General features: G+C 36.8%; 1 protein-coding gene across 1 annotated transcript in view; it reads right to left on the minus strand.

Annotated features, from left to right (window-relative positions):
- Window positions 1-13,685, minus strand: part of LOC139145930 (serine/threonine-protein kinase BRSK2-like) — an 83,360-nt gene extending 69,675 nt beyond the window's left edge. The window contains exon 1 of the mRNA XM_070717378.1: window positions 13,507-13,685. Coding sequence (XP_070573479.1) covers window positions 13,507-13,576 — 70 coding nt within the window. The 5' untranslated portion in view covers window positions 13,577-13,685. The remainder of the gene's footprint in view (window positions 1-13,506) is intronic.
- Window positions 13,686-13,881: the final 196 nt, after the last annotated feature.

Consider the following 13,881-nt stretch of genomic DNA (forward strand, 5'->3'; position numbering starts at 1 on the left):
CCGTACTATGGTAGTAGTATAACTTCTTACTTCCACTCTTGATCAATCTCCTGAACTCCCCCCCCTCCCCTTTGCCTTGCATCCTCTGTATTAAAACAGGATAAACTACAGTATTGGCACAGTACATGTACTGGTAGAGCTATATTGCCAGGCTACAAGTTCACTGGACAAAACAGTATGCCTTTGCATGACTCTACATGTATTTCTGATACATGTTTTCCAATGTTGGTATGTGATAGAATCTCTACATGGCATAATATCATTCACCGTTACTAGGCACCAGTACAGTAAAATGTACTGTTGTACGGTAGTGATGCCAGCTGGCACAGTGTACAAAATCCAATAACTAAACACATGTACACATGTAGTAATATCAGCTTGTGCAGTATTATATGCTCCAATAATTCAATATCTTACCTACTCCACTCACAAAACACGTCAAAAATTGTTTCACTGTATGATAGTATCACCACAGAATTTGATGAAGCTTGGTAATCTCTGCTCCTCAATGTCTGATGTGTGTTTCAATTCAATATCACACATATCACTACAATAACACATCATTTAGGCTGTCAAAATTATTTCAATAATATTTCCTCTTTAGTCAGTCACCAAAGACAAAACGTGTTGAGTATAAACTACTAAAGCCAATCTGCTGGAAAAATAATATGATGCATACAGCTAACAAACTGAGCTGTGTTCTAGCCCTGGGCCACACATCATAATACATGTCTGTATTACAGTACACATGAATGAACAATTTGACCACAAGCTTTATGCGGCATCCATTTACTCAATACAGATGCTCTATTTGGTCAATGACTGTAAATACATTTGAAAAACCAACAGTCACTTAGTGGTCCTGTGTCTGATAGAGTCTCATTTTTTAACTTCACTTTATCAAAGTAAACTCTTACCCTAACAGTCACCTCAGGGCAAAGTTGAAGTAGGGGGTTGATTGTGAGGGAAAAGTAAGCCATTACAGATAACGATGATGAGCTACAGCTTTCAAGTCTGTGCATACAGTCACATCTTGATCAGAAATAGTGTACTTCTACAACATTTGGGTGAAGCTGGACAAAACACAAGTATTTACAAAATGGAACATTACACTAAAGGTAAAACACAAAAAATAGATCTGTATGATTTGATCCATTCCAAATGTTATTTTTGTAGCAATTCTTGTCCTCAGTGATCCCTCCAAGCTTTCAGCCTAAAGTGAATGACTGTTCACGCTGTAACAGCTGTTCATTTGGCTCTAAATGTTCTATTAGGAAAATGCAGCACTTCATGAAATATAACAGCCCTCTCATAACGCCAACAGAACAAAAATTAATTCTCATTTTATGTATTTGGCAGACTTTGACATAATAGCAAAGTGACAAAGTAGACATAATTTGATAAATGGAATTGTTAAGACAAATGGCTGCTACATAGTTTTAATGTTGATTGTATCGTTAGTTTGTGAAAAGATATTGTTCTGTAAATACCATGGAATATTGGCATGTCTGAAACTACTGAACGGTGCAGCCATTTCCATAATACCTACTAGATGATGAATGACACCAGCTGAGTGCTATAAATCAGAATCACATCAGCTAACAGAATGGATAATTTCTCTCCAGTTATACTTTGTCATAGGATTGTTTGTTTATTCAACTGTTTAGATTGTGACTATATAGCAACACACACCACAGTACATGTAGTGTGTGTACTTGGCTCTCTGCATACATGTACCTGTGGTATTATACAGTACCCCGGTACAGTGTGATTTCAGTAAGAAATTGCAAATATGCTCTTCTTTACCCACAATGCAATTGTTTAGCACAGACATATGGGTCAAAAACTGTGTCTTAATGCAGTGGTTTCAGAAATGACAGAAATCCATACTACTGAGTCATTTTTCTCATTCTATACATCAGTACCTGCACATCAGTACTGCCTGCATAAAGTACATTAATGTGTACCGGTATTAGTGTGTGATTGTGTTGTCTGGTAGAACATGCCCTGCATGCCATAGACCCTTGTCTAGAATCTCAACCCTGTCTTTTGATCTTTTGGAGTATGGACATACGACAAATGACAGAGTCAAGATACCCTGACAACATAGACCCTAGCAATATGGTAGACAGTATACAATATGCTTGTAGTGGTACAGACAGTGTACTAATGCCATTTACAACAACCTCAGTGTTCACGTAACCTGACTATAGAGTGACAGAAACCACAAGACATCCTGTGTTAGCTATGAATCATTACAAGCAGACTGTGAATGTGAATGACATGCTAAAGTAGTAGCCTAACCACAGTGAATGCACTGTCTACAAAAGTCAACAGCACTGAGTAACAGCAATGGTATTTCACAAAACCACAATTCACTATCTGTCTTGCATTAACAGTGTTTATCACTTCATTCACACCCAGTAAAACAACACATACTTTCCAAAAGTACACACTGAACTCCAGCCATCACTTCACACAGGTAGAGAAATACTCTCTGTAAATGCATGCAGCTCTACCAGTATATTGCAAAAAGATGTCTGCCTTACAAAATCACTGTGTAAAAAATTTGCATCTTAACTTTACCAGATACCTGTATGAATAAAATCAACAGAAAGTAGTACAACGAAACCATTATTTATGAATAACTTTATAATCTGGACACACATAATTGTGGATTTTCAAAGTCACAAGATGAATTAAGAATTCGATTTGTCTATTAAGGACATCTTTCTATTATGAACACACCTATGATTGCCAAGTCCTAATTACACAGGTTGCACTGTAAATTGGGGTAAGGCCACTGAAAGGAAATTCTTTGTCTGCCAGTCTTGGATTTTTGAAAAACCTACCCGCCAGCCAGGGCCAGGGGAAAAAACAAACACATACATAAAACATAAATGTATTGACATAATATCAGTTTTAATTTGGTTTCTTTTAGAAAAATAATCTTATTTGCAATACTATTGTTAACATTGTATTTTTTTTCTTAATTTTCTCTAAAACCTACCAGCATGCGGACAGCAAACAAAGAATTTTATTTAACGTGCCTAAATGGAAAGAGTGAAAACATTGTACCGGTATGGTCACTGATTTCATTCGCAGCATATTTAGTAATTTGTGAAAGTACACGGATGTCAAACAAACAAATGAACAAACAACCAAACAAACAAACATTGGCCACATCACAAAATCAAAATCTTCAAACCCTGCACACACTACTGCTACTTGCACTCTTGCAGACTTCCTAGCTTAATAAAGGTCACATTGACAGAAAATCTGATATCGGTGTATGAGATCAAATTAACAACAGATTATAACAGTCTATCAGATCATATCAGCTTGGTTTTTCACATCAAAAGATACACAAACACAGAATTATCTGCCAGTCAGTGTCTGTACATGCATCATTGCGTTAGACTATGCTTGCAGACTTTTGTACACCATCCACTACCAGTATATACATTTTAAATAAACTTTTTTCCTTAAAGACAACTGCTGAAGATGGAAGATAAGACAGTTTGAGCTATTGTTCCTGTTTTTCAGAGCTCGAAATTAGCGGTAGTCCCCACATCCACAGACTACCAACTTTTATCTGGGGCCGCCAAAATCCATGAAATGGTAGCCCACAGGGACTACCAAAGTCCAGGACATGAAATTAGTCAGTACTTGGCGTACTATGTCCGGTGTGTCACTTTGGATGAGCAGTCAAACCCAGCTGGACACAGAAGGGCCAGACTATGACTTTGTTATGCAAATTACAAAGATGACAGGCCATGTGATGGAACTTTGCAACAAAGTTTCAATATCTCAACTGTTGTACTTGAATGACAGGCACAGGAAGTGATGGCCAATGAAAATGCATTTTTATTACATTTTGATCATAATGTAACAGTCACAATTACACGGAAATTATGCCTCCTCCCTACAGAAAGCCCATGGTGTATTTGTCTCATGTATGTGCTGAGAAGGTCATGTTCATTGTCATGACAACTATAAAAATTTGCATACAACTCTGAGAATGAAATGAGTTGTCAATGGGTCACCAAACTTTTGAGTATCACTGTTGTCCGTTATACCGGTACCTGTTTCCCTTGGCTATTAGGTGTGCAAGTATTCACATCAATTACTTGAAAATTCACTTCATGGGCAGAGTCTTGAAAAATAGCTTTTTCTTGTCTGGTTAATGAAAAAAATATCCCTAAACTAAAATATGCATGAGCTACCAGCCATTGTCACTGGGTAACCTTCTTCAGAAAATGGTAGCCCAAGTGGACTCCATGTACCAGGGTAAAAAGTTAAACTTCAAGTCCTGTTATTCTCCACTGTTACATGTTACATGGTACATGTACCGGTATGTTGATACGAGCTACCGTACACACACAACTCACATTCAAGGTACCGGTGTGGTTACATGCTAAGGAACATCAGAATAAAAAGGTTTATAACACTTTATTCTTCACTGCAAGTGTACCGTATAATTGCTAGCCTTGATGGGAAGGACAAATTATTTGAGTTCAAGTACAACAATCCTTGGTCTGTATTGTACAATATTGAGTCTCATGATTAAGTAACAATGTCAAATAAATTAACTACATAGGTTATGGTGACATGCAGAATTTACTATTGTCAAAATTTGAAAAACTTTCTTTATGAGCTGGGCACTAACTTACTGGTACATTTGCAAGCCTTGTGATTTAGCAATGTTCTAAAGAGACACTTGATTTTAAGTGAGATTGTTTTGTGATTCAAAGGATAGGATATTTTTGTAAGCTGCACAACAAAATATGCATCTCACAACAGATAATTGTCAACTTTTGCTCAAGTTTCCCTAACTTCAAACCATTATCTTTCATAACCATGAAGAAAACTTAGGTCATCATGTTATGTGTGGAATCATTAAAAAAGATTGCTATAAAGGTTGCTATATCCTTTGTAAAGTCTATGGAGAGAATAAGTTTTGATTTTCACAAACAAAATATGTCAATGACAACATTGTTCACTTGATGGCTTCTGAGATGATTCAAGATAATCAGTAGAAAAGTACGGTATCACCGTCCCTCCGCCCAGGGAGGGACGGTGACGGTATGTTGTAAAACTTTGAGTGTCTGATTGATGAGCAGCTGTGTCTGAGGTAAATTCTACCCATAATTCATCTCACCAACATCACTTCATACCGTCCCAGCAAAGCAGTATGTCTTTTCAGAAAATGATCACGTTGACATGACAACAAGACAATTCAAATTGTAGGAACACACAGTGATAAAGGACTGTAAACTGACAACTGGGACCAGCACGTGGGGTCTGTATTGAGAAATCCCACGGAATGAAAGGAACAGACACAGCCAGAATTTTTCTATGAATGACGTCAGTCAGCTACAAGCTAATTACCTGGTCAAACTCTTGAGATAATTGATTGACAGATGGAGTCCAAAGCCTGGACATCCTGACAGAGATGATAGAACAAAACAAAATCCTTGACAGTTTATACCATTAGCCAATCATGAACACAGTGCCACTGTGACAAAAAGCTTCACTTTAGGAGGCAAAGCTGGTTAACAAAGCTGTGGCAGTCCGTTGATGGAACTGAATGACGTCAGTAAACGGACAGAGTTCAGACTGTATCTGCAATGACATTGATTGATACGGATGGAGAATTCTCTGAATGGTAAGACTCAGACAACAATCAAGATATGCAATATGCTATATGCTACATCTGGGTATAGAGACACAATGTGTACAGCCCAGTTTGATACTGAGGGACTCTCAAGATACATTAAATCATTGTACAATACAGTAGTATACCAGTATATTGGTGATATATTAAAAAGATTTATAGCCATAATTTTGTTCAATATTTTCATGAATTTTTTCAGAAAGACTAAATTAATATATATCTTTTTACTTTTCTTAACAGATACAAGTATATTGAAATGCAATGTGTGATCCATGCCAAGATGAAAGTGTAAAATATGCTGTGTTGGCAGTTTCTGTTTACATGGGATAAAGCAATTATAATAGTGATTTTTACATCATAAAATAATAAAAATCATGACTGAAGACGTTGGGTTGAAACACTAGCCTACCAGTGTACCGGTATATAGAGTACAATCTAAGCTACAGGACTATTTCTCATTAATATATTTTGTAAGAATGAATACCGATACCTCAAGTAGCACACAGGCACAGCAAATTTATTGACCTTAGCACAAACAAATTGACATTCATGGACTTTGTACTGTACTTCTGGACTCAATGTGGCTTTGTACTACAAGATACAGTCATCAGAAAAAATAAAGTCTTCGCAGTTTTATTTTTGTTTTATCATAAAAACATTTACTTGACACAGTCATTGGTATCTGTATATTTATTTGACAAACTAATAATATTATTAATGTTCTAGAAATCTGAGCATTTATAGCCTGCCTACATAGGAATATTGCATATTATTTTAGTGTTATCAATTGTTTTGAAATTAAATACATTGTTGTCCCCTACACTCAGAATAAAATTTAAAAAGTCTATGTTATCTAAATATTACAAATGCAAGCATGCAATTTGTATTTGATAAACTGCCTGCACAGGGAATTTAAGCCTGCTGAAATCGTCATTATACGAGATAATTTCTTCTTTTCATAGAACTTTAATAAGACAGGAGAGTTCAGGCATAACCAGGACAAGCTGTAAAACCTTGAAATCTACTGAAAAAAATAATATAGTTCTGAAGCAATAGGTAAAATGAGAAGAACAAAATGCCTTGTGTGTATACACCGTAGAGTAGAATTATTGTGTGTATACACCGTAGAGTAGAATTATTGTGTGTATACACCGTAGAGTAGAATTATTGTGTGTATACACCGTAGAGTAGAATTATTGTGATACTATCAGCAAGTTCCATAATTCATTCCAACAAAATGGCAATTTTTACTATTTCATAGTTCATGTAACAATTCTATCTAACTGTATACAGTTCAAGAATTCACATTTCCGAAGGTCACAAGGGTCAACTAGGAAACTTTCATCCATGTAACTACAATACATGTACTGGTATGTGTGAAGCCATTCTTCCTTTTGTTTCCTCAAATTTGTTTATACACTGCAATGTTTATTTATTTATTTATTTGCTATTTACTTGTTTGCAGATGCACCTTTAAATAAAATGGATTACATGTACAAATGCATCAATACACAACGCTTGATCTTCAGTGCACGTTACACTAGGGTACACCTGCTCCACAGCTTGGAACAACATAGGGATTGTTAATTTAAATAATGATAGAAAATTTGAATATTTTTTGGTTGTAAAATGTAATGTTTTGTGTAATTATTAACATTTGCATTGATCACACCAAAAACAGAGCAGTGGCCCACCCTTCAAATCCACTCCCCCTCCCTGAGGCTGGTGGATAAAACCTGAACCAATCTACTGGTATTGGATTGTGTGATGCTCAGGACAAAAATAATAAATTGTGCTGTTCCAAAAACATGGTTTTTAAAAATTGGGTAGGTAGGTAGGTAGGAATCTCTTTTACAAAATGTTTTTATTTTTAAATATGCATTTTTCAGGGGTTCAAACCCTGCAGCTGTTAACAGTTCATCATATTGTTTATAACGTATGTGCAGCAATGAATGACATCATAGGTTTCGTGTTAGTTCTTGTGTGAGTCTCTCTTTATTCCTCGCATGTATACTTTTAAAGTTCTTTCTTTCTTTTTTTTTCACTTCCATATTTACATAGCTCTAAAACAGTCTAGAGTCAGCGGGTAAAAAATAGGGTAGGTCGGGTTATTGGAACAGCAGTCTTTTTGGGGGCCTCATATGATATTATGACTATACTTGATGCTGGCTCATAAATCCTAGATGATGACTTGTGTATCTAGACCTAACATGTACGGTACATCACATTACGATTTCACCATGTAAATAAATTCAGGGCCAATATCATAGTATAGAACTTTAGACTTATACTAATACCAAGTCATTGGTTTTTTAACCCTTTGAGCGCCAAAGTCAATTTTTGTTGCGTTAACAGACTATACCTCAGTCAAATTTTTTCAGATTTTTGCCAAAATTTTGACAAAGAACTGTAGCCAAGGAAATATGATTTCCATTAGATCAAAAATTATCAAAAAAATTACAGAAAAATTCGTAAAATTTGGTAAAATGTTGCACTAAAATTTTGATGGGAAAAATTGCAGTACTCAATGGGTTAACTCTTTTGGGATGTCTGTGAAACAGTTTATGTTTGTGTTTACACACTACATTGAATAAATTATTCAGAAGATACGATAGTTTGAGTCAAACATAGCAACCTCTGCCCCTTCATCATTATGTATGTTATGATAATATAAGTGATGCAAACAAAAACATACAAAATGTCAAAAGACATCATCTTTCTGCTGAAAAGTTGTTGAACTGTGGTGATATATCAAAGACAAATTGCTTCAAAAAACTGAAAAAAGGTCTACATAGTAATATTAATGGTTGTGTATATCACACATACTGAGTTCTTTTGTATCAGATTCCAGAAAGCTAATATCAGATCATGTTTTATAGTAATATCATTTTATCATCAATGTTTATATGGAATTCCATCACGGCCATGCTTTCAGCACACTTTCAATGTATCTCGATAAATGTAGGTCATATCATGGTTTTTGCTAAAGCAAGGAAAATGTCATCATGATTCAATACTGAAACACTAAATCAATGCTTAATCACAGTATAGTACATGTATGTGGAATTTCCCATCTGATATCATCTGGTCTGGTGTCTTGATCTGTAAGTATTGCAGTTTTTCTCATAATGATATGTAAAATATAGTATTCACTGAACTATTGCTAGATACCCTCAATGAGTAATGTATTGCCCTGAAGTTTAGTTTACACTTTTACAGCCAATGACTACTTATATTATAAGTTGTCAATGCTGCTATATCCCACAGATCTGAAAAATCATAAATATGAATTTGTAAAGAGAGGCTTTCAGAAAACCATAAACACATCAACACTTTGACTGTAGGCAAAGTCTGGTATGATTTATCAGAGCTAAATACACTGTGTCACTGCCAACATCAGTGCAGGCCAAGTGTTTGTTCAACATGGCTGTATTGATATAGCGGGGTACTTGTACAGTCCGGGTCAGCTCCAAAATGGAGACGTCGCTAGACGCTATACCATAATATTTCCCCCCTCTCATTAGCCAATCAGCGGCCAGCGCGCCATCAGTAAAAATTGTATTTCCTGGCAACCTCCACATGCGTCCTTCGTTACGTACGCCATACTGTGTCGAACTCCCGCGCCGTATTCTGTCATAATGTCGAACAGTTGTGTGGCCTCTCTGTCAAAACACAATTTCAAAAGCGCGTACCAGTTTTATTCTGGCTAAGACAACCAAACCCCATATATCGCTGTGATTCCTAGACTCTGGCTTGAAGTCCTGCGAAATATAATCGTGTACCTACACAGATCGTTCAGAATACCCCATTTGTATCGGTGATGGCAGCGATACAAATTCTACCGTATGGGGAACAGTTGTGTGGCCACTCTGTCAACACATTTTCAAAATCGCGTACCATTTTTAGTCTGCGTTTGACAACTACAAAACAGGTATCGTTTTAAAGCTCTGACATTGCTCTTCTTCCTTGCAAAATGTTATACGCATACCTACACAAATAACCTTTATAACAGTATTTCTAATAGAGATGACGAACATCCACAAAATGATTCTCGGTACTTGAGCGAAATCGATAAACTGGGGGTAGAAATGAATCGTCAATATTTCAAATATTTGTTCACTAATCGGACTCCTTGTTGGACATGACCTTCTGCAGAACACGTGGATTATGTTGACTGTCGAAAATCGTCGAAATTCACAAGACAGGGGCTTAATAAGCGGCCCAAAACTGCCGATCACACTTGGTGGGTAATTTGTGACCCAGCGTGACCTGTACTTTATTAATGATGTAATCTGGTCGATGATTGGCTGAATGCCGGAATATATTATCATAATGAGTCTCCAATTTTGGAGCTGACCCGGACTGTTGTATGGGATGAATATGATGGGGTGAGTTAGTTTAGCAAGGATAAAGCTATGACCAGGAATTTACAACGGCAGAAAAAAAACACTGTGACAATATTATTGAATCCAGACCCTCACAATATCTGTCACTCAGTATCAATGGAGGCCTTCATGGATATGAAAAACTTTGAGCCCATAACAGCTATCATTGTGTAAACATCAAACCCACTGTCTAAATATCTAATAAATAGATAATGGCAGATGAATCAAATGTTTGGTGAAGAAATCAAACATTGCTATGTAGTTACAAGACATGGATTACCCACAATGCAAATGGTACCTCATCAAAATCAGAATAAAAACATCCCTGTACACAGTAATTGAATTTAAAATGCAGCACTGGTTTTTTTTTTCCACTGACTACAAACTTCATTGTTCTCGCTGTAATAATCAGAGAGACAGGAACCTTCCTGTGTGAGAACTGGCGTAATTGGCAAACACATTTCAAGCCTGGAGCATTCATTAATAACGCATATAATGGTTTAATGAAGCCAAGGCTGTGCGTGAAGTAGTGCAGAAATACACCACTAAGAGTAGTTTGCTTTCCCAAAGCTGCTACTACTATGGCCAGCCTCTCTGAGTGGTTGCTTTCCCCAAAGTTACCAGCAAATCTTATCGTGCAACCAAAGTATCAGTTTATGTGTGTTGAATGAAATCAATGTTACCACTGTACTGATACAGCACAGATAATACTTGCATGTACACACAGATATCACAATTCTGGAGATACAGAAACTCACATAGTGTATGCCTATCATCATCCTGTATCTTGTATTCTGCTTTGTCAACAACTTGAACAAGTAAGATTTTAGAGATGTGGTTTCAGAAAACAGTGTATGTGAGGGTATTTTCCTACCTGTACACACCCCTTTATTACCATGGTTTGACCCACATCCATTGTCATCAATTGTGATTGTGGATCTGTTTACAGAGAATGGGGGGGGGGGGTGTGTGAACAGGTTGACCCTATCTGCTGCCTGGGATACAGCTCTATCAACCCTTACTGCAAATTGACAGTGCCCTGAACTCTGGCAGTAAAAAGGTTAATGAAATATCCTTCAACAGAAACATCTCTTCACGGATTCAGTAGAAGGATAAATGGCCATTATTTGCAACTAGGAATCAGAGATTGATTGTGTACTCCTATTTGATTGTCATTGACAATTCTGAGCTGGTAATTACACCATTATGATTGTCAATGGCTTTTCTCTATTTGATCCTGTACCACAATTATTACCAGAAAATTTGCACCACGTCAGTGTACAACTATAGTTCAAAGTTGTAATTTATTGTCAAATGTTTTGATTTGACAGACCGTGTAAATTCAACCAATTAATTATGAAGATTCATATTCCACATTATTGTAGTTAAGAAGACTTCACATATCGGTACATGTACCCTTGAAAAGTCATTGATATCAAATACTACAGTTTTATTGTTCTCATCGGCTATTCCAGTGTGACAATAGTAACCAGTATGACTTCACAGCTAAATTGACCAACCACTGTCCAGTTTGACCATTGAATCCAGTGTATAGTACCCTCACAGCTAAAACTGACCTACCACCATCTAAACAAAGTTCCTTTTACACAATAAATTTTGCATATTACATGTACTGGTACAACTTTAATGATGAAAGAAAGAAATTTCTAGAAATAATTGCCCAAGTGATGCAAAAATCTCACAAACATGGAAGGCCAGAGTGTGCACTGATTATTTCAGCTAGCATTGTCTCCTTGGCAATCTTAACCTACAAAATCCATCTAACATGTTTCAGGGTTAAAGGTCAAACCGAGGTTATAATTTTACCTCTCAAACCCACTCATTTTTTCCAGGTCAACTGCAGGCATCATAAAATTTTCGTAAAAATTTAATATAGGATTCTAGCATTCAACTCAGAAATATGTGTATGCTATATGAATATATAACATCACACTTACTCCTGAGTCCTAGCTGAGATGATATTGTTGATACAAAATAATTGTCAGAATATCCTCGCTGTAGTAATCATATCAAAAACTAAAGTCTGAATGGCTCCATTCTGGTTACTATGGAAACAAGGTCATGAAATATTCCTCAGTGGAGAACGTGGTCAATACTACGGAAATGCCCATTTAATAATCACCCATATTTATCATGCCATTTGGAAGTGATTGAGTCTGGATAATGAATGTGCTGAAAAAATCAATGAAAAAATGAGACGAAATGAGTCTCCCAGGCAGTAAGGCCATAATGTGAGGATGGATTTGAAGACAAATTTCTCAGTTTGACATCTATTTAATGCGAATTTCAGGAAATAAATGTCAGCTATGGTTTGTGAGTTGAAACATCAACCATAGTGAGTCATCCTACATTAGAAAGGCAACTGTAGTAATGTAATTGTGTGTTTCATTGACATTAACACTGCAAGATCCGACTGAACTGCCACTAAATGGGGGAATCGTGAAGGTCCTAGATTTCTACAACCAAATTTATTCAGGCTTTATACAATCTAAACAGCCCCTTCATATTCTTTTTGTTGAAATTCTATCGTAGGGAAGTAATCTTTCTATTACTGAATATGGTCAGATTTACTTATATTATTTAATGGAAATATATGCAAATTATAAATAAAATTGCGTTATGTCCAGTTTGGGCCCTCACAGTCACTGACAGACGACATCGAAAGCGAGCGTTACGTATTCCAAGAAGGAAACTGTGCTATCCCAACATGGCCCCATCTCACAAATTTACTGCAATATCACAACCACTGAATTTCGGTGTGAGTCCACGTGGACATAAAAATTGACAGAAACCTCCAATATTTCTTTAAAAATATAAAACCTAAAAGATGGAGCATTGAAAATTGCACACAAGAAGCCCTACAATCTCAGAAAGCACGTAGGTGAGGGGCCCCCATCTTCCGTCATGTCACATTCGCTGTGTCTCACTCAATTTGACGAGTTACGGCAAGTGCCGTAATTTACATCGGCTGAGCTGTGAGAATTATTGGATTTTGTCAAAAATGGACAAGCGCCCATCAGAAGCATGTTTTGCTCTGTACGTTGGTAACGCTTAAAACACAATAGAAAGGAAAACAGCCTTTTCTTTCATTCCCGCGTTTGAATGTGTGAAGGCAGAATGAATGAATGAACGGACTGCAAGATCGTACGTTGTGTACAGCACTGGGCATTCTGTGAATACAAACGCTGGGAACTTGTCAACGCGTCTGTCGAAATGTTTGCCGTGTATTGTTATGTTAATCGCTGTTTACCGTGACAAACATATTTACACCGCCGTCAGGTCATCACCATGATGCCGTGTGTACTGTACATGTTCGTATTCGTCTCAAAGTACGTGTTTTATCAGCGCCACAACCGTTCCCACCCCTGAACTGTACACAGATCACGCAGTGCACGGTCAATGGAGAGCAAACGATAGACCTACCTGTTTGGCCCTTCCCGAGTGTTTTCTCCAATTTGTAAGGGCCAACATACTGTGCCTCGATGTTGGACATTTCTCATGGATCCGAATTTTCGTTATCCTTGAAAGAAAATAAAATAGGTCGCCTAATATATTCGCTGTGCAGGGAGATTGTGTGACTCTCACCGGAGAATGAATTTCAGTTCAGCGCCATTACATCTAAATACAACATCCGGGCACATTGAGGAAACACCTATTGGATTATTCATGACGGCATAACAAGATAAAGTTCCTGTTACCTGATTTACGGAAATTGTTTATCAAGATCCTGGTCTGTTCAACGAAATGCGATAATAAAATCGCAAAATTAGTCACTATTTGCACGTCAATCAATATTTC

Source organism: Ptychodera flava, chromosome 1, assembly GCF_041260155.1.
Source record: "Ptychodera flava strain L36383 chromosome 1, AS_Pfla_20210202, whole genome shotgun sequence".
In the NCBI taxonomy this organism is placed as follows: Eukaryota; Metazoa; Hemichordata; class Enteropneusta; family Ptychoderidae; genus Ptychodera; species Ptychodera flava.